The sequence below is a fragment of the Periplaneta americana genome, chromosome 7 (assembly GCF_040183065.1).
Source record: "Periplaneta americana isolate PAMFEO1 chromosome 7, P.americana_PAMFEO1_priV1, whole genome shotgun sequence".
NCBI classification, from domain to species: domain Eukaryota; kingdom Metazoa; phylum Arthropoda; class Insecta; order Blattodea; family Blattidae; genus Periplaneta; species Periplaneta americana.
This window is the reverse complement of record NC_091123.1, coordinates 4,835,839-4,858,836: the sequence shown is the minus strand read 5'-3', so window position 1 is coordinate 4,858,836 and position 22,998 is coordinate 4,835,839. Positions and strand designations below refer to the sequence as shown.

At 35.3% G+C, this 22,998-nt stretch overlaps 1 protein-coding gene across 3 annotated transcripts in view; it reads left to right on the top strand.

The window, feature by feature from the left end:
* Positions 1-22,998, top strand: part of LOC138702829 (vesicular glutamate transporter 1-like) — a 107,546-nt gene that overhangs the window by 73,782 nt on the left and 10,766 nt on the right. For all 3 annotated transcript variants that reach the window (XM_069830144.1, XM_069830143.1, XM_069830142.1), the window contains exons 4-9: positions 79-253; positions 2,111-2,238; positions 5,873-5,996; positions 9,181-9,314; positions 13,142-13,284; positions 21,847-21,967. In XM_069830144.1, coding sequence (XP_069686245.1) covers positions 79-253; positions 2,111-2,238; positions 5,873-5,996; positions 9,181-9,314; positions 13,142-13,284; positions 21,847-21,967 — 825 coding nt within the window. The remainder of the gene's footprint in view (positions 1-78; positions 254-2,110; positions 2,239-5,872; positions 5,997-9,180; positions 9,315-13,141; positions 13,285-21,846; positions 21,968-22,998) is intronic.

Here is a 22,998-nt window from a genome sequence, read left to right as displayed (position 1 = left end):
CGCCCAATAGTTAGTAGAGATTCTTGAATGTGTGGCAGACATCTTGAGGGCAAGGTTTTCAACTGTTTTCTTATCCAGGGCTTGTCATTCCCATGCATGCACTCCATGTGGTCCACATGGGCGCCCCCGTCTGAACGCAGCACTCTGTCAGCGGTGGCATTGTCCGGCAACTTTGTGGGCATGTGCGGAACATTCGTCATGTCTGGAGCCATAGCGGACAACTTTGGCTGGCCCTACGTCTTCTACGTATTCGGTAAGTTTTACTTCATAGGAGACAACAAACTGGAAGTGCTTTTAATCTGTGTTCCATTGCTCTCTGATTCTTCACAGCGGCAAGGATGGCTTTCCATTGTGCAGAATATGAATGAACAATGAAAACATCGTTTCTTATGTCACGCTTTTGATTGAAATTATTATTTTCATGCTGATAATAAGACCAAAAATCATAATTTGAATATTAATTTTAAGGGAAGATTGAAGGATGAAATGAGAAAAATTATATTTCTTTGCTTTTAATTCCATTAAAGTTGCTGCTTTTTTTTTTACGAAACAGAATATACACAGTTATTTATTGAGGACATAAATGACATGTTTTGTGGTATGTTAGACTACCAAGCACCAATAATAAAATCTTAACTTTATCACAGTTTTCTTCAAAACGACTTTTCACAATCTTCAATGTTCATCATTTACTGGCACAGATATATAGTAAACATTTTAATACTATACAAGGGAAACAAAAGACTAACTAAAAACCTACACAAACTCATAAACAAATACATTCAAAACTACACTACACACTAGAAATAGAAAACAACAAATCCATACATTTCTTAGACATCACGATAACAAAAACAGACAACAAACATAAGTTCAAAACCACCGGTGTAGCTCAGTCGGCTAAGGCGCTTGCCTGTCGATCCGGAATTGCGTTCGGGCACGGGTTCGATTCCCGCTTGGTTGATTACCTGGTTGGGTTTTTTCCGAGATTTTTCCCAACCATAAGGCAAATGTCAGGTAATGTATGGCGAATCCTCGGCATCATCTCGCCAAATATCATCTCACTATCACCAAACTCATCAACGCTAAATAATCTCGTAGTTCATACAGTGTCGATAAATAACCAAGTGAAATAAAAATAAGTTCAAAGTATACAGAAAACCAACTACCATGGTAACACACATACACAACACCTCCAATCACCCCACACAACACAAACATGCTGCATTTAGGACAATGGTACACGGATTACTGAACATACCCATGAGCCAACAACTCTACAATGAAGAAGTGAACACAATCAAATACATAGCACAAGAAAACGGATACAATCCAAACATAATAGACAACATCATAAGGAAGACAAAACAAAAACTCAACAAACACAAAAACACGCAAAACACAACACAAACACAAGAACACAAGAAATACATCACACTAACATATGAAAACAAAAACACACATAAGATCGCATCTTCATTCAGAAAGCAGAGATACAACATAGCATACAGAACAGAAAACACACTACAAAGACATCTCAACACACAAACAAATAAATACAACCACACAGGCGTGTACAAACTCACATGCAATAGATGCGACAGTTTCTACATTGGACAGACAGGCAGATCATTACAAACTCGCTACAAAGAACACGTTAAAGCAATAACCAGAGGACACAATACATCTACATATGCCGAACACATAACTAATGCTAACCACACATACAATAACATAAATACAGACATGGAAATCCTACACATACAAACCCAAAAACCAAAAACTCAACACACTAGAACAATATGAAATATACAGACACACTAAAACACGCCCTAATCAAATTCTCAACACACAGATCAATTTCAGAACACACACACATTTCAACACTTTTGAAAAATTGAACGCACGCACACAACAGGCAGAGATGTTGAGATGACACCGAGATCTAGTAGGCTCTGAGGATGGTGTGAAGAAGCACCGAAACAGCTGTAAGCCGCACATGCTTACACAATTAACATGAGTAAGATCGCCATTTAATCAATTATTCGTTTGTCGTTCGTTTGTTTGCTAAGTGTGTACGCACCTTAACATCTATCTGCTCTATGTTTAGGAGGCATGGCGCTGGTATGGTCTACCGTCTGGTTCATTGTGGTGAAGAATCAGCCTAAAGATGACCCTTACATATCTTTGAAGGAAAAGAAGTACATCCAAGATTCTCTGGGTCCTGAAACAAATGCGGTAAGGCAGTGTTCAATAAAATGTACAGCATGATCCAAAAGTCTGGACACATATGTAATATTAAATATATGGTTACGTAGACAAAGATTTAGTAATATTATGTAATATAGACATCGGATTTTTATGCGCTAAAAATTGTAGTTTTCAGTGCCTAAAATAAGCTCAAAATTGAATAAATTAGGCTCTATTTTAGATAGTTGATTAAATGGCGATCTTATTCGTGTTAATTATATAAGTACATGCGGCTTACAACTGTTTCGGTGCTATTCGACACCATCCTCAGGGCCTACTAGATCTCGGCGCTATCTCAACTTCGCTGCCTGTTGTGTGGGTGCGTTCGTGTGATGAAGAGTTGTATCAAATAGTGTGTGTGTTCTGAAATTGATCTGTGTGTTGAGAATTTGATCAGGGTGTGTTTTAGTGTGTCTGTATATTTCATATTGTTCTAGTGTGTTGAGTTTTTGGTTTTGGGTTGTATGTGTAGGATTTCCATGTCTGTATTTATGTTATTGTATGTGTGGTTAGCATTAGTTATGTGTTCTGCATATATACTGGGTGTTCAGTTCAAAATGTGTCTTGGCTCGCTGTATGCCGTCATGTGGCTAGCTGATGAGCCTAGAGAATTCAATCTTCCTACACTTCCGCAGCTCAGGTGTATAATCTAAGAGGCAGAGAAGTTGGCTAGCAAGTACGGCGTTCATTCTGAAGAGTACGTGCCGATACGTACGGTAACGCCGGTAGTGGCAGGAATGTGAACTGTTTGGAAATACGTACTGTCGGGATATGGGGAGAGGGTTAAGACGATTACTTACGTATTTGTTGACATTAACTTCGACGGTCAACATGGACACGGAGCATTTGATTTGTGTTGTGGAATGTTGCCGTACGCAACCGATGATAACAAATACCCTGCGTACGACTTGCCGGCGCAAAACACAGTTTGAAAGAGGTTATGGTAGCACACAGACCGTACAGACCGCCATCTGTTGCTACGACGTTCAAGTTATACCGTACACGTTCTCAAGTTCAGATTGAAGAACGCCTTAAATAATAGGCAACTTCTTTAACATATAAACTGAAACTCGCTTCAAATCGGTTACCCAACAACAGTGACGTCATGACACACTTTGAAATGAACACCCAGTAGATGTATTGTGTCCTCTGGTTATTGCTTTAATGTATTCTTTGTATCCAGTTTGGAATGATCTGCCTGTCTGTCCAATGTAGAATCTGTCGCAACTACTGCATGTGAGTTTATATACGCCTGTGTGGTTGAATTTATTTGTTTGTGTTGTTTGTGTGTTGAGATGTTTTCTGTTCTGTATGCTATGTTGTATTTCTGTTTTCTGAATGAGGATGCGATCTTATGTGTGTTTTTGTTTTCTTATGAGAGAGTGATGTATTTCTTGTGTTCTTGTGTTTGTGTTGTTTTTTGTGTGTTTTTGTGTTTGTTAAGTTTTTGTTTTGTCTTTCTTATCATGTTGTCTATTATGTTTGGGTTGTAACCATTTTCTTGTGCTATGTATTTGATTGTGTTCACTTCTTCATTGTAGTGTTGTTGGCTCATGGGTATGTTCAGTAATCTGTGTACTATTGTCCTGAATGCAGCATGTTTGTGTTGTGTGGGGTGGTTAGATGTGTTGTGTATGTGTGGTGGTGGTGGTGGTTGGTTTTCTGTATATTTTGAAGTTGTGTTTGTTGTCAACTTTTGTTATGGTGATGTCTAGGAAATTTATGGAGTTATTGTTTTCGAATTCCAATGTGTATTGGAGTTTTGGGTGTATTTTGTTTATGTATTGGTGTAGTTTGTGTATTTTTCGTTTGTTTCCTTTGTATAGTATGAGTATGTCGTCTATGTACCTGTGCCAGTATATTATGTTGTCTGCATATTTGTTGTCTTCATTGTTGAGTATGTATGTTTGTTCTATGTTGTGTAAAAATATCTCTGCTAGTATGCTGGATATGGGTGATCCCATTGGCAATCCTTCTGTTTGGATGTAGTATTTGTTGTTGTGTGTGAAATAATTTTGCTTTGTTATGATGTCTGTAATTTCGATGATTTCTTCGATGTGTTCTTATGGTGTGTTGTTGTCTATGAGGATTTGTTTCAGTATCTGTAATGTGTCTTGTATTGGTATGTTAGTGTATAAGTTAGTGATATCGAAAGATGCTAGTGTTGCACTATGTGGAATGTGTTGTTGTTTTGTTTTGTTTTGTTGACTAGGTGTAAAAGTAGTATACGAAAGATTCAACATGGCTCTGTTTTACTAAAACTAGGCATTTTAGGTACATATGATCAAGGCTTCAAACCTATTTATTTCACTGAAGTGATATACCGGTACTAAAATACACAAAACATGGCACAAAAAAGTATCTTTAAGAAGTGGAAGCAGACAACTGTATATTATATAAGCACAGCTGCACAAATTTAATGTAACTTATATTGAAAAAAAAATTAAATAATTATTACATTTTTCAAGTTATTAAAATTCAGTTCCATGCTCATTCTTTTTCATAATTATCTGTATAATACTGTACGTCACCAGAATTTTTTCTAAATTCTCCACTGTTAATCGTTTCCATTAGTCAGTAAGAATCATTTCGAAAGCAAAAGTTTAATAGAATTTTGCTCATTTCTGCTTTTAATTTCCGGATAAAAATTGTTTCATATCAAAAATATCATAATGTGTTTCGGAAAAGCCATTGATTGAATTCCCCACATGCTCAGTCAATTTAAGAGAGCAGTGTATTATGATAATAAATGATTGAAAGAATTTTAGTTTTGTCCTTTAAATGTGCAGAAATTTGGTCAGAACAAATGTAACATTTTAAAATTCGTTTTCAGAACGAAAAGTTACTTTTTACAGATCAGATTTCTGCACATTTAAAAGACAAAACTAAAATTCTTTCAATCATTTATTATCATAACACAATGCTGTCTTAAATTGACTGAGCACATTGGGAATCAATTCAGTAGCTTTCCCAAAATATGCTATGAAAGTTTCTGATAAAATAATTCTTTTCTCAAAATGGAAGCAAAAACGAGCAAAATTGTTTTAAACTATTTTGTTCGAAATATCTCAAAGAATAACCCCCTGAAATTAATTACATTGCTTATGGTTCACGTGGTGTATGGTTTTTGTACTATATTAATTTGTTTAAGAGAATCGGTTTTTTTAAGGAATTTCCTTAGCCTATCCTTAGGTTTAGAAAATTTTAAGTTGGTCATAAAATTGTCCGTCTTGTGGAGTTGTATTTAAAATTTGTATTTTAGTTTAAAATAGAGTAATACACAATTGAGGGCTTTGCCGGAAGAAAGGCGGATAGACCTACACGCCCTTCTTCGGGAAAACGGTTTAAAATGTAGTGAATAGTAGCGAAATTTTGTTTTGATTGTACTGTAGGTACATACCTGCAGGACAGGGCTGCGTGTGTGTATAACATTTTATTCAGGTGCGTTTTAAAATATTAGATTGCATGTATCTCAATCCGCCACATTGACGTATACGCCCTTTTTCCGGCAAACCCCTCAATTATTTCTGTTCATAGCATTTTTATTTAAAATTCTTTTATTCTTATTAAATTGCTAACTTGTATGTTCTAACAAATAAATGAATGTTTTCCTTCTTAACAGATAGTGGTACGGCCTTGGATAAAATTCTGGACCTCTCTTCCATTTTGGGCAGTCATCGTGATTCATTCCTGTGATAACTGGTGTACCTATACTCTTTTAACTGAGCTTCCAGCTTTCATGAAAGGTAATATGAACTTCGAATTGGTCATGAAATCTTTAATTCTTGTTGCCATTATTGAAGAGTGTTTTTTTTTAATTGTTAACTGCCTCCCATTGGAGGTAGCCCAGAAGGACTCAGTACACTCTCCTACATGAATTTTACAATATTAAATGTTTACATAAATTTTGTTGAAAAAAAATTGAAATAAACATATATGAATTATAAAATGAAGAAAAAGAAATTAAACAGAGTGAATATGATGACTCAGAATTTGGCAAGAGCGTTTCAAAACTGAAGTTATGATGTCAGCAGTAAGTGTCTGTGGTAGTTCAAAAGTCTTCCTGAAGCTTTCAAAGAACTGGGTATAGTCGTAGAATATATTGTATCAAAGATCACTTTTTTATTTTCATGTTTATTTATTTGTTAATTTATTGGCTCACTCACTCACTCACTCACTCACTAACTCACTCACTCACCCACTCACTCACCCACCCACCCACCCACCCACCCACCCACCCACCCACTTGTCTGCTCCTCAGAGCTTTATCTGGTTTCACATTAATTGTCTATGTGTACAGAAATCGCCATATTGCTTTCTTCATTCTCTGTTCCCCAATTTACTTAGGCCTAACTGTTTGTTCGAATTTTGTCAAAGTACAATATACCAATGTCCCGTGCCGTGGCGTCGCGGTCTAAGGCATCCCGCCTAGGACTCGCGTTACGGAATGCGCGCTGGTTCGAGTCCTCATGGGGGAAGAAATTTTCTCATGAAATTTCGGCCAGTGTATGGGACCGGTGCCCACCCAGCATCGTGATGCACTTGGGGAGCTACGATAGGTAGCGAAATCCGGTTGCGAATACCAGCTATAATGGCTGGGGGGGATCATCGTGCTAACCACACGATACCTCATGACGGTTGGATGATCGTCCACCTCTGCTTCGGCATGTGGGCGTGAGGCCAGCAGCCGGCTGGTCGGTCTAGGCCCTTCACAGGCTGTAGCGCCACGGAGAAATACAATATACCAGTACGTACAGACAATTTATGTTAACCCAGGTGTGTAGCCATAAATGAAATAGTACCAGGGCCCTTCTCGAAAAGTATATTATTATTATTATTATTATTATTATTATTATTATTATTATTATTATTATTATTATTATTATTAATAATTCACACCAACATTGATTATATTTTTCATAACCATGCAATAAGAATGTTAGGGATAATTCGGTCAATTACTTATTCTTTTTCAACACCTGACTCTCTTTTAATACCATACTATACATTAGTGAGATCGAAACTCGAATATGCATCTGTAGTTTGGAACTCTATTACTAAGTTAGTTCTGATTCGGCAAAACTGGAAAATATTCAAAGGAAATTTATTTCATTATGTCGTACAGATTTCTGCCTAATAACTCCGGGTATAACTATGATAAAAAATGCGAGCACTTTAAATGTCGAAGCCTGTATGCCAGACGTCATGATCTCGATTACTTATTCTTATGTAAGGTCCTCAAAGGTGACATTAATTGTCAATCTTTCTCAAACAGTGTCGCCTTCGTATTCCTATGAAGGACATAAGATATCACAAACTTTTCTATATTAGAAATTCTAAATGTTCCTCGCCGGTCTCCAGATGTATTAAACATGCTAACTTACATGTAGGCGATTTCGATCCATTCAATGTATAGAAGTATTAGAACATGGCAATGCCTTTGCTGATATTATTTGCATAATCCTTATAAACAAATTGGTAATACTTTTCTAAGAATCAACTCCTTTCCATAAACTTTTATAGTATTTATTCTTGTAAATTAATCATTGTAATCTGTATTGTATTGTATTTATTTATTCCCTGTACAATCTATTACAGATTTTAGATTCTTCATTTTGTTGTTATCTCAATTATTTAATTTGTACCATAGTTGTTCATTTTCTTGTATTAATTGTATCACTGTGCTGGACTTTTATTGGCCAATGGCTGTTATCCAGCACATAAATATCAATAAATAAATAAATAATTTATTATTATTATTATTATTATTATTATTATTATTATTATTGAGGTAAAACACTGACAAGACGCTCTTTAAGGATCAAGGTTTTTTACCACAGTCTAGTATATACAGTCACGAAGCTCAATATGTAGTAAATACGCATCCATAGATAGTTGCTAACCACTAGGATCGCTACTATCACCTCATCACAGACAATGCAAAATAGTACCCGCACAGTCTATTGTTCCTAGCACCCTCACAACTCAAGCTTCATGACCGTATATATAGTGAGGCTCACCTAAGAGTATTCCTAAAAATATAATTTGGCCGACTCTTCAGTGTTGCCATCTAATACCAGATATCACCAAAGAGAGTAAAATCACAATGCTACGTACTGAACTGAAATAATAATAATAATAATAATAATAATAATAATAATGATAATAATAATAATACAGTACTGTTAACAATAACAATGTCTTGCTTATTTACCACATCTCATCTTTATGTTGCGAGGTGTTTCTAAATGGTTCAGTAATTTATGAAATAGTATATTTTCCTCGTGGACTTCTCGCATATTATGTTGGTAATTAGGATTAGTATGATCTAATATTAAAATTTATTTTGTCTGGCAACATGAAATTCATTACTTTAACTAAACAGTTTACGATTAATGAGACCTAACCTAAAAATATATTTACTGTTTGCATTTTCATCAGTTTCCTTCACTGCAAACCGAAATTGTTGCTGCCAACATAACAGATAGAAAATAACTGTCAGTTGTAGTATTTGTCAGTACCCAAAATTCGAAACGAAGTTGGTAAAAGAAAATTCAACCTGAGAGCTATAAAATCACTATAATCCACTAGCATATGTAGTAATAGGGGAAGAATGGTTAGGTTTCACCCTTAGGGTATTAAGTTACTGCAGGATTTCTTTTTTTATTAATTCGGTTTAGAGTTGTTTTTAGTGATTGATTAAATATTTTTATTTTGCTTATTTCTGGTTTAACAATATTTATGGCAAAATCTTCTATTAACTTTACTTAAATTAATACACTTAAACCAAACACAAAAATAAATACATTTTGATACTAGACTGTGGTTTTACTGTAATTACAAAACAAGTAAAAAGTTAGCAGTAGTCTATGAACAGAAACTGTGTGTCATGTTCGTGGCACAGTTCTGTGCAGGATGTTTTCTGTGCAGACAGTCTGGACATGGAGCTGACAGCGTCTGGCATGATCACAGCCCCATCGTTCCTGGCGATGGGCGTCACGTTGATGGCAGCTGGACGGTTGGCAGACTGGCTTGTTACCAGTGGCCGCCTCACTACTACTCAGGTATGACCTTACACTGAACAAGTATGGCTGATCAAGGCATCTATACAGGTCTCTTCAAATGTATATACAGTGACAGTTAAAATTCATCCTCGACTTTATTTTTTCATTGGGTTTAAAGAGTATTTGAATCGATTATTTCAGAAACAACACAAGTCCAGTTTTAAGGAAAACGAGTTTATGCAAATCTAGTCTTTCAGGTAAAGCTCCCTGTAAAGCAGATTTGAATAATTTTAAGGGAAAAATTGTTCCGGGGCCGGGTATCGATCCCGGGACCTCTGGTTGAACATACCACCGCTCTACCAACTGAGTTACCCGGGAACTCCACCTGACACCGTCTCAACTTTTTCCTTTATATCCACACAACTCGCGTGGGCTGACGAAATGCCAGAGACCCACGTACGTTAACAGAAAACCACAATTCTAAGTCACACAGAGATTGTGTGCAGTCGATGTGGGTCTCTGGCATTTCGTCAGCCCACGTGAGTTATGTGGATATAAAGGGAAAAGTTGAGACGGTGTCGGGTGGAGTTCCCAGGTAGCTCAGTTGGTAGAGCACTGGTACGTTCAACCAGAGGTCCCGGGATCGATACTCAGCCCCGGAACAATTTTTCCCTTGAAATTATTCAAAACGAGTTTATATATCTTGATTACATATTTTCATCAATTAAGTATACTTACATGTTCACCTTAAGTGATGTGTCATGACAGCATTTACCTGAAGAGGATGAAATGAAAAAGATTTTATGCTCGACCATGCCGAAATGTAGTAATTATACACCTGGTAGTAGCCCTTTAATGGACCTCATTAAAGTACATCTATTCATTATAATTCAGTTGTTCAGCCAATGAGAAATCACCATTGTACCACAGTCTAGTATATACAGTCGCGAAGTTCAATACCTAGTAAATATGCAAACATTAGGTAGTTGCTCACCACTAGGATCGCTAATTCGCCTCATTATGGACAATGCAAAATAGTTCCGTCACAGTCTATTGTTTCTAGCACTCTCAAAACTCAAGCTTCTTGACTGTATATAGTAGACTGTGATTGTACCATTATGAAACCGCAATAGATTATTCTCGGATATGCAATCGAAAGACAATTAGCGAAAAGTCACGGAGGCTGGAAATCCAATACTGTCGCAGATGGTTATGTTCTGTTACTATAATAATTAGCGTTAATTGTAAATAATATTCAAATAAATTTAATTTGTCATCTCGTTTTTCAATTCTAAATCAATTTCCAGGTTATATCAAGACTAATCTTCATGTTATTCTCTAGATTATATCAAGGTCAATCACATTCGTACCTCGGAAAAAATCAATACTTTCGCGTCTGCGCACATCTCACAATTCAGGTCAGTTCCGCTCCTCACTTACATAACCATAACATGAATACTTCTGAATAATTTCAAGTTAGAAATATGGTCGAGCATAAAAAGTCGTATGAAACTTGCCTATAATGGTAATTAAGACGCTCGTATGGAAATTATGAAACTCGGTTGCGCTCGTTTCATAAACAAACATACTCGCGTCTTAATTACTACCATTATAGGCTCATTGCATAATGTACTATTATGAAAATATATTTTCTCGGTCTAGTCGTAAGAAACACCAACTACAGCTACAGCAACATAGAAAGATACATAGAAATGGCAAGTTCTAGCCGATTATGTTCAGATGCATATTAGAATGCCTTAGTCAAAGATTCATTGCCACTAAATTCAATAACTCACTTTCTAGTTACAGACAAACATATCGAGGTCTACCTCAGGGCGCTGTCCTCAGCACAACTTTATTCAATATTTATATAAATGACTTACCCTTCCTATTAGAAGAATCAAACATGAAAACAGCACTATTTGCAGATGATATAGTTTTGTGGACTTCCGGATCTTACAGACATAGAGACAAAATTCAAAATTCTGCTCTTAAACCTCTAACTCAACTACATGAATGGAACACATCAAATTTGGTGACATTCAATTTAAGCAAAAGTAACTACCAAATATTTTCACTTGGTAAAAAGGAAAAAGAATTCAATATCCAATACAATGGCCAACACCTTCCTAGGACTTATGAATCCAAATATCTTGGAATTATTTTCGATACTAAGTTAACATGGAGCAACCATTTGAAATACATTTCTGAAAAACCTCGTAAAAGATTCTCCCTTCTGAAAAGACTGGCAGAGAAAAAATGGGGATGCTCTAGGAATACTTTGAACACTACAAACAAAATGTTTATGCAGCCAGTGCTGACATACTGCGGAGAAATTTTAATTACCTCACCTTTCATAAACGAAATAGAATATGTTCAAAACCAAGCTCTCAGACTCATTACTGGTGGAATCAAAACAACTCCAATAGATTCTATGAGATTCCTCACTAATATTAACAGTATCAAAATGACAATAGAAGAAAAAGCACTGATTCAATATGAAAAATTATCACATTACCAGGAAACAATTGGCATTCATACAGTCCTCTCTGTAGATTAAAAACTCATTAAAGTTTCATATCCATGGTTCAAGAATTACCATAAAACAGAAAATCAATATCCCGAATTTAAAAGAAAACTTACAAACTAAACCAAACCCTTTAACTCTATTAAATATAGAATATAATATAAATTTAACAGAAGAAATACTGAAATCAGAAGTAAACACTGAAATACTGAAACAATTGTCTTTAGAGACAATTAATATTAGGTACCCTCCACAAAACTGGCTTCATTTATACACCGACGGATCCTTGATCTCCAGAGAACAAGGTGCCGGTGCAGGTGTTACGTGCTGTCTCTTCTCACTTTATAGATATCTTGGATATGGAACAACAAGTTTTGATGGAGAAATCATTGCAATAAGTGAAAGTGTCGGGAATCTTCTATGCCACATCAGTAAATTTAGGAATGCAGTTATATTGTCTGACTCCAAAGCAGCTATTCTATCAATAGTCTCTAAACACACACCTTCATCTCAAACAGCAGAAATAACTAAAATGCTCTCTCAATTAATATCACTCAATAAAAGAATTGTATTCCAATGGATACCATCCCATTGTGGAATCCTGGGAAACGAGAATGCGGATGCTTTAGCAAAGAAGGGCAGCACTGCTACTTACAGACCTGTTACTAAATCTACCTATTACTCTGTGAAGAGATTTATTAAATCTACATACTTAGACTTCAACAAACAAAATTTGATAACACAATCTCAAGGGAAAAAATGGAACTCTCTGCATCATAATCCACAGTTAATTCCCGATTTACCACGAAAATCGTCTGTAGCTGCATTTAGATTGGCAACAGGCCATGATTGTTTGGCCAAACACCTGCATATAATTGGAATATGTCAGTCCCCTAACTGCCCATTGTGCAACTCAAACCAAGAAATGGATTCGGAACACCTCAAAATCTGTGCTTCAGTGGCTGACCATGATAATATCTTTGAAAAATATTGGAGTGCAAGAGGTCAAATGACTTTGTCAAACGCCTGGCATTAGAAACAACAAAAACATACATGGAAATACTACACAGCGAATAGGGAGTAATAAGAATGGACACTGAGCGAAATTCCCGAATCTGTTTTCTTTGTGAGCATGCGTGATTTGGTGATTTGGGTCAGGATTTATATGCACAAAGTCAGAAATGTGCTTAATAAAATAAGATATGTGCAAAAACATACAAAATCTATTTTTTAATATTTAGTATCTCCATGAAAAAATAAAAACTGTGAATATGTCAAGTAGTTAAATGTTTTTTATTTGACATTATGGTTCAATATAGGCTATAGCTACCTGGTAAAGAAGTTTCTTGGTTTGTTTCAGGTCAGGAAGCTGTACTGCTGCTGTGCGTACTCCATCCAGGCCACCCTTGTGTTCGTGGTAGGCTCAGTGCAGAACACAGCTGTGGTCATTGCTTGCATCACCTTCATCGTGATCATGGGTGGCATTGGATGGTCAGCGTTCAGGTGTGATACTCTATTAATTATATTTATGATCATCATCCTTTAGGGAAATATGCGGTAATTGACAAATAAATCTATTATAGTCTGACGACTTCAAGTGAAACCCCGTAAAACACGCCAACTTCTGGAATCTCTCTCTTTCTTCCTTCTCTCCCCCTCGCTCCTCGTCATTCAGTCACCAATCACCACGTAAATATCTGAGAGGGTGTGTGTGGGCATCGCGACCAATAGAAGAACCACTCTCCAGTATTACCACAATAACGGATTCTTCATTTTGGCCTCGACTGTCGGCTAGGAAGGTTCCATTACGCTAGCATTGCAGGCAACTAGTCAACCTTTTAATGCTTTTGTTAGCAGGTTTGACAAACTGTGAGTGGACCTGCAAGTACATAGTGCATAGTGCTCTCTCCCTCCTCCTCGTGCTTTCTCACTTGCTCCTCCCCAAAACAGCGCTCACGTAGTTACTCGGTCAGGGTTTCAGTTCGATTTGTCAATCTGTAGTAACTAATACAAGACTCTTGTACGTTTGTGTTTTATTACTTCATACTTACTGATTACAAGTGAAGTTTGCGTTGTTTTGTATTAGAATCGGTACTAGTGAAATTACTTGCCAGTGAAAGTAGGAACCAGGTGGCCCGGGTTCGATTCCCGGTCGGGGCAAGTTACCTGGTTGAGGTTTTTTCCGGGGTTTTCCCTCAACCCCATATGAGCAAATGCTGGGTAACTTTCGGTGTTGGACCCCGGACTCATTTCACCGGCATTATCACCTTCATCTCATTCAGACGCTAAATAACCTAAGCTGTTGATAAAGCGTCGTAAAATAACCTACTAAAATTAAAAAAAAAAAAAAAAGTGAAAGTAGGACGAGCTTTTCAGTGTTATTGCTACTTCACAGAGCACCCTAATTCATTTACTTTTTCATTCCATTGTTACGGGTGTGACAAATATTTAGGTATAGTATATAGTAGTTGTCGTTATAGCAAAAGCTAATGACATTGTCAAATTACAAGTGTGAAATTATCGTGCCCAAATGAAAAATATTCTATTACAACACTAAACATAAAACCAAATAATCACAAACACTCCTTAGAGTTTACAATTGAGAGTCAAGATTATCAAAAATAGGCTAATATCTAGAAGAAAATTGTAACACACTGATCACAAATATTATTTGATACGCTCTGTTTATCTATACTATAATAAATCTGTAGCCGAAATTTGGGTAATGAGCCAAGCAGATTATGTTGCGCTATTGTAAAAGTTGTTCTTCCTGAGATTCAAGAGCCCCCATAACAAATTAAAAACTTGCTTATCGGAGTACATTCGTTATAAACACACTTTTTATGTAATATAATATAATATAATATAATATAATATAATATAATATAATATAATATAATATAAGTTATTTGAAGGGTTCAGAACCATAGTGGGGCCAAGTGCCATTTACTGAAGACGTAGAAAACAAGGGTTAAAATTAAGTTATCATAATTCAATGGAAACCTATAGCAAGTAAAATAAAGTATACACATTAAATCTAAATGATATGTCAGTCTTCATTAGAGTATGGATGCATGTAATAAAAATTAAGAAACATGTTAAAGGAATTGTCATTGCACCAAATGAGTGGTCTCTGGACCAAAATGATCGCATTTTAATTATTTAAATACAATTTAAATTAAGTAACATATTAAACGATTTATCCTTCTATCAAACAGGAATGTTCCCTGGATCAAACGTCCTATTTTAATTATGTAATTACTTTATATTTATTTCTAACGGGTGCAGCGGAGCACACAGGTATGGCTAGTATTCAATAAAACAAGAATAAACTTAATTTATGAGAATTTCCTAATATATTACAAAATAATAATACAATCCAGAGAAAGAAACCTAAAAAATATCTACAGCTTGATTTTCTAACTCAAAATATATTGACTAAAAGACTTAAGATTATGTCAATTTCTTATCTTGTAGGCAGTTGAAAAAGCTAGATATATACCTCTAGTTACCTAGTTGTTGATCCATAATTATGAAATCCATATCTTTTGTCTAAGAAAAGGGTGAGGGGGAAGACTAAATGTTACGAGTGTGACAAAATTTTCCATTGTCATTGCGCATTCATGTAGTTCATTCGGTAACTCTTCTAATTGGTAAGTTCTGAAATAGTAGGACATTCTTTTTCTGTATATGTAAGATTTTAGAACAAGATTACTTTTTTTAAACTTGGATTTGCGTTTGACCAAGGACATACAGAATATTTATAACATGTTAAGGATGTGACAAAATAGTTAAAATATGAAATTTCAATTATTTTATTATTATTTTCTCCAAAAATCTGAAAATACGATTAATTAAAGATATAAAAGAAAAAAAAAATGCAATCACAAACTTCTGTTTGATTTTACTGTGAAAATTAATCATTTTCAAACAAAAACAAACTAATGCTAACCACACATACAATAACATAAATACAGACATGGAAATCCTACACAAAAACCAAAAACTCAACACACTAGAACAATATGAAATATACAGACACACTAAAACACACCCTGATCAAATTCTCAACACACAGATCAATTTCAGAACACACACACTATTTGACACCACATTTCAACAATCGAACGCACCCACACAACAGGCAGCAAAGTTCGAGATGACGCCGAGATCTAGTAGGCTCTGAGGATGGTGTGAAGAAGCACCGAAACAGCTGTAAGCTGCACATGCTTACACAATTAACACGAGTAAGATCGCCATTTAATCATTTATTTAAAAACAAACTGTCCACGCTTATTTAAAACTCTTGGATGTTTCACTTTTTTAACTATGACAGAAGCTTTGTCCATTGATACATCTTCCTTCTTTGTCCAGTTCCATGAACTTGCACTATAGCCAACATAGGAAACAAAATTCAATCAATTAAGGAAGTTTAACTGTGATGTTTATGGTAACATGTAGATTTTTATTTTAAAATGTTGTATATCCATGTCCCCTGGTCTATGTTGCGTATTTTAACACACAGAAATATACTTTTTATGGAAAATAATTTTTTTAAAATTCAAGTTCAGTTGACATGGAATGACCCTTAAATCAGTGCTTAGCAGCAATGAGATATGCTTTAAATTGTCAGACAATATTCTATATAATTTTATAAAATAAACAAAAAAGAACTACCACTATATATTACAGACATATTTATTGCTAAACGCACAGTTGTGAATGAAATTCCTCCTTGGAAGTGAATGGTTCCAGAACACAGTGTGAAAATTGTAACAAACCAGACTAGAAATAATTCTGCACTCCTTATTCAGTCAAATACCATGGAATTAATTTGCAGTAAACATAAACACTATGTTAACAAAAATAACTAAAATGCTCTCTCAATTAATATCACTCAATAAAAGAATTGTTTTCCAATGGATACCATCCCATTGTGGAATCCTGGGAAACGAGAATGCGGATGCTTTAGCAAAGAAGGGCAGCACTGCTACTTACAGACCTGTTACTAAATCTGCGTATTACTCTGTGAAAAGAGTTATTAAATCTACATACTTAGACTTCAGCAAACAAAATTTGATAACACAGTCCCAAGGGAAAAAATGGAACTCTCTGCATCAAAATCCACAGTTAATTCCCGATTTACCACGAAAATCGTCTGTAGCTGCATTTAGATTGGCAACAGGCCATGATTGTTTGGCCAAACACCTGCATATAATTGGAATATGTCAGTCCCCTAACTGCCCATTGTGCAACTCAAACCAAGAAATGGATTCGGAACACCTCAAAATCTGTGCTTCAGTGGCTGACCATGATAATATCTTTGAAAAATATTGGAGTGCAAGAGGTCAAATGACTTTATTGTCAAACGCCTGTCATTAGAAAACAACAACAACATTTTTACAAAGGTCCGAAAACTCTGATGATGGGACATGAGAAGTAGGTTATTACATTCCAAAGTATCAAGAAAGATGCTTTTTATAAATGGACACAAATGAGAAAGATATGCTCGAACTGCTTTATGGATTTGAAATTTGGATAGAAGTATCAGTAACATTAAAATTCATCTACACAGAATTTCTGTTCAAAATGCAGCTTTATGACCATGTTGGTAGGTTTCTTTTTCTCTTCTACCAACAGCTCACTAACCCCCATCTACGTCTCGGCCTTCCCAAATGTTTTTTTCCCTCCGGTCTCCCAACTAACACTCTATATACATTTCTGGATTCGTCCATACGTGCTACATGCCCTGCCCATCTCAAACGTCTGGATTTAATGTTCCTAATTATGTCAGGTGAAGAATACAATGCGTGCAGTTCTGCATTGTGTAACTTTCTCCATTCTCCTGTAACTTCGTCTTTCTTAGCCCGAAATATTTTCCTAAGAACCTTATTCTCGAATATCCTTAACCTCTGTGCCCTTTCTCAAAGTGAGAGTCCAAGTTTCACAACCATACAGAACAACCGGTAATATAACTGTTTTATAAAATTTAACTTTCAGATTTTTTGACAGCAGACTGGATGACAAAAGCTTCTCAACCGAATAATAACAGGCATTTCCCATATTTATTCTGTGTTTAATTTCCTCCCGAGTGTCATTTATATTTGTTACTGTTGCTCCAAGGTACGGTACTTGAATTTTTCCACCTTTTTAACGGATAAATCTCCAATTTTTATATTTGCATTTCGTAGTAATTGTAATAGTAGTAGTAGTAGTAATAATAATAATAATAATAATAATAATAATAATAATAATAATAATCTTTATTAGCCAAAAACATGCATAGACTTCACAGGCTTCGTCGTAAAAAAGCAAAACAACAAGGAGCAAATACATTACATACCTACAATACAAGTACCAGTATATAGCAGTAGTAAAACAAAGGGCAACTTAACCATAGTAGTCTACACCTGTGGAGTAACGGTCAGCGCGTCTGGCTGCGAAACCAGGTGGCCCGGGTTCGAATCCCGGTCGGGGCAAGTTACCTGGTTGAGGTTTTTTCCGGGGTTTTCCCTCAACCCAATACGAGCAAATGCTGGGTAACTTTCGGTGCTGGACCCTGGACTCATTTCACCGGCATTGTCACCTTCATATCATTCAGACGCTAAATAACCTAGATGTTGATACAGTAACCCAATAAGAAAAATAAATAACCATAGTAAACAAATAAACAATGACAAACATCATCATCATATCCCTCACGTATTAGACCCTACAGGATCTGTTACGGTCTCATGCCAGCGCTTGCGTGGTCTTCCCAATTTCCTCTTTCCTCTTGGTACATAAGTAAGAATCTGTTTAGGCCATCTAGTGCGATCCATCCTTTCGACATGTTTTTTCCACTGAAGTCGATATTGTTGAACGAAATTAACTATAGGATCAATTTTGAGTTCCTGCAATATGTCCACATTTTTACGGTGTTCCAGCAAAGAGCATCCTGCTGTTCGTCTCATGAACCTCATTTCAGCTGTCGTCAACCTTTGCTCATCAGCTTTTCTGATTGTCCATGCCTCGCTACCGTAAGTGAGGACCGGTCGAGCTAGTGTTTTATATACCTTTAGCCTTGTATGTTTCTGAACATGGGAGGATTTGAAGACGGCGTTAATGCGCCAGTGATTTTTATAAATTTAGATGTTTTGTTTAACAGCCGGACTGCAGAATGACAAACATACACAAAAGAAAAATAAATTACCACAACAAAACATACAAAATTGTATATCATCGCTCAGAAAATTGAAATATACACTAGTCTACAGAACACATTACAAACAATAGAAACAACAAATATCTAACACTGTGCTGTACAAAATCAAATGTAGGCCTACTAATTGCCACAGTTATAAAGTTTTAATCTTTTTCCTATTTTAAACATAACATTTGCCTAAAACATAAATCAGTTTTGTTACACTCAAAACATTTGTCACAGGAGTAAAACACCTTGCTTTTAAGCCTATTTTAATTACTTTCTTGAATCTATTAATTGGCACAGTTGTAGCAGAAGAGGGTAGTGCATTAAACAGTTTCATATTTAAATACTTATAGCTATTTTAGTTTTACTTAGTCATACATAGTGATTATTCCTGAGGCCCGGTTGCAGAAACGCAAATGAAATCAGTCCCTGATCGCCAATCAGTTGATGTCTGATTTATTTGATTGTTCATTGCATTGCACAAACGTGAATCTCCAATCAACTTGTCTCAATTTACTAATTGCTGATTTAAGAAAGAAATACATTTGACAACAGCGCTATTTAGCAACCACAGCCAATTTGATGCTCTTTAAAAGTCGCGAAACGAATGTATCAAGTGGGCGGTGACTAGGAAAACAAGTGAATGTTTTGCTGTTTTGTTGCTTTTTGTAGAAAGGAAACAGGCGGATTGGATTCTATTTGTATATAGACTACAATATAGTGAAAGAAAATGAAGAAGAAAAAAAAAAAGTGAGGGGGCTTCTGTTGTGGGATTTGCTAGGGGAATCGACAAGAAATTGGAATATGCATAGCCTCCATAACCCAAAATAATTCCATTTCCCATCTCTCTGTTTACAAATGGAGCTCGTAACCCACTCATTAAAAATACAGTATTGTGTTGTCATGTGTAGAACCCTGCCAACGGGCTACAACATTCCAGAATTGCAGTGATGGTGTAGACTACATATTGCCTGTATATTCACAGAAAATAAACCTTTTCTATTTCGACAAAGTTCGGCATCAATTCAACCAGGTGATTGGATGGGGATGTGAGCAGTCTATACAATCAATATTAGGCTACTCTTGGAAATCCTGACATGGCTGAAAATTCTCTCTGGATTTCAAATCGTTCCCTGTTTGAAGTTTGGGGATTTATGAGACCCTGCCATAACAAAGCAATTTCATACGTAACATTCCTAACTACTCGGCAAATACGGTAGTTGATTTGTGGACCCTAACAAGATAACCCAAGACCGCCTGAAAAATTCCAACAGCATAAAATCTCAGCATTATTAGAACTTGGTTCATAGGAGAAAGTGGAAGGTTTCGATTTATCTGTCTGCATATATTTGTTTCAATTTTTGAAAGTAACAAAACACAGGAATCCTTACTTAACCTAAATCTTTGCTCAAATTCTCTGTCATTACACATAAAAACAATTCATGTCTATCACGGAAACGCCTTCTTCTTAATAATATTTTTTTCATTTAAAATTTCTTCATCAGAAGAATCCATTATGTCGAAAACAATATTGTTACGCTATAACTACGGTATTTACTATATAATACTGCATTATAAACAAAACAACATAAATAGCCTGCTTGATCGATGATCAATGACTTAACCAGCAAAAATCTGTTGATCAAATCTGATGGAAGACTGATTTCCGATCAAACACTGATTGTTCTTTCTGCAACAGAAATAGAACTGATGGCCAATCAAACCCTCCTTGATTGCCAATCATATTTTGATCGGTGTTTCTGCAACCGTAATTGTGCCTTTATCAGAAATGAGGTTGTATTGTTTTGTATTGTATTGTATTGTATTTATTAACATTCCATGGTATTCATACATTGCTTACAGCTAGAATATGGAACAAGTCAAAAAACTTAATACTATTATAAAGTCTTAATTTATAGTCACAGTCTAGATGAAATATATACAGACGAGATTTACAATATAGTCTACTAGTACAACACAAAGTTTTAATATCAATTTCATGAAGCGTTATTGAATGTCATGAATTCACCTACAGAATAGAAGGCGTGAGCAATTAGGTACTTCTTTAATTTGGCCCTAAATAATTTTATGTTTTGAGTTTGATTTTTTATATCGATAGGGAGGCTATTAAAAATTTTTACTGCCATATAACACACTCCTTTTTGATAGCACGATAGACTTGCCGATGGAGTATGAAAGTCATTTTTTGACGTGTATTTATGCTATGAACTGTTGAATTAGTTACAAAATTTTCACGATTACATACGAGTAAGATTATTAATGAAAAGATATACTGACAAGCCATAGGCATTATTTGTAGTTTTTTGAAAATAGTCGTACACGATACCCTAGATGTGGCACCTACTATTATTCTAATTACTCTTTTTTGTAATAGAAATATACTGTTACTATATGTGGAATTTCCCCAGAATATTATTCCAAAACTCATTACCGAGTGGAAGTATGCAAAGTATATTGTTTTTAAGGTATTGATATTTACTATCTTTTGCCTAGATCTAATAGCAAAACAGCTGAATTTAGTTTGGGGGTAATTTCTTTAATATGATTTTTCCAATTTAACACATTATCGATTTTTAAGCCAAGAAATTTGGTTGTTGTTGTTTCTAATAGGGATCTATTATTAATTATTGCGCTAGAAATTTGCGACGTTGAATTTGGACAGGATTTAAATTGAATTATGTTAGTTTTGTTACAATTTAATACCAATTTATTGACTGAGAACCAGTCACATATTTTGAAGAGATTTTCCTCTGTTGAAGATGCTCTGTATATGAAAAGTTGTGCATTTTAATGAATGTATCTTGTTAATTATTATATTTAACATATTCTTAATCTTTTGTGTTGGCTCATTCCAGTGTGAACTACATCGACCTCGCGCCAAAGCACGCCAGCGTCCTGTTGGGTCTGTCCAACACCATTGCGACCATCCCTGGAATCCTCAGCCCCTCTGTGACGGGGTGGATTGTGAGGCATGATGTACGTAGCTTCTTTTGTTTCACATTGATACAGAAATAAGATTTAACTTCATTACAAGTTCTCACAAATTTAGTTTAATTTTATTTCATTCATTGCATTGTACAGATCTTAAATCAGCATTGTAACTTTGAAATGTGGTACAAGAAAAATTTTATACAAAAATATTTATTAATACAAAGGAAACATTTAGTTTAATTTACAAGCATAGACTTCATCAGTGAGTCGCAAGGTATGAATGTGGAGAAATGTTGTTAATACTGCTCTAAATACTTAGACTTCAACAAACAAAATTTGATAACACAATCTCAAGGGAAAAAATGGAACTCTCTGCATCATAATCCACAGTTAATTCCCGATTTACCACGCAAATCGTCTGTAGCTGCATTTAGATTGGCAACAGGCCATGACTGTTCGGCCAAACACCTGCATAGAATTGGAATATATCAGTCCCCTAACTGCCCATTGTGCAACTCAAACCAAGAAATGGATTCGGAACACTTCAAAATCTGTGCTTCAGTGGCTGACCATGATAATATCTTTGAAAAATATTGGAGTGCAAGAGGTCAAATAACTTTATTGTCAAATGCCTGGCATTAGAAAACGGCAACAATTTTTCTCTTGGTCCTTTAAAATAGCAGTATAATATACTATAGTAGACCTAATGGTAATAGTAATATTTACTAGCTGTCATTTTAGCAAAAGCTTACTTCATCTCACCAAAAAATTGTAATCGTATAAAATCTTGACTTGTTTCACTTCTTAAAGCTTCAATGCTAACATAAGATCTATGAAATATAATAAATAAAATATAAAAAATTATACATCTTGATTACATTACTTTTAACATTATATCACTTAGAAATATAGTTCTGAAGAATGTTCCTACCAAGCTGAAACTAGTCAACTAGGTATATATAAACTTAGTTCACAATTAACACGTGAAAGTGATACAGAAATTATATTGCTAAGGAACAAATGAAATGAAATGACATTGTCAAAATATACGCTAGGAGGCCAGTTCCAAAACTTCA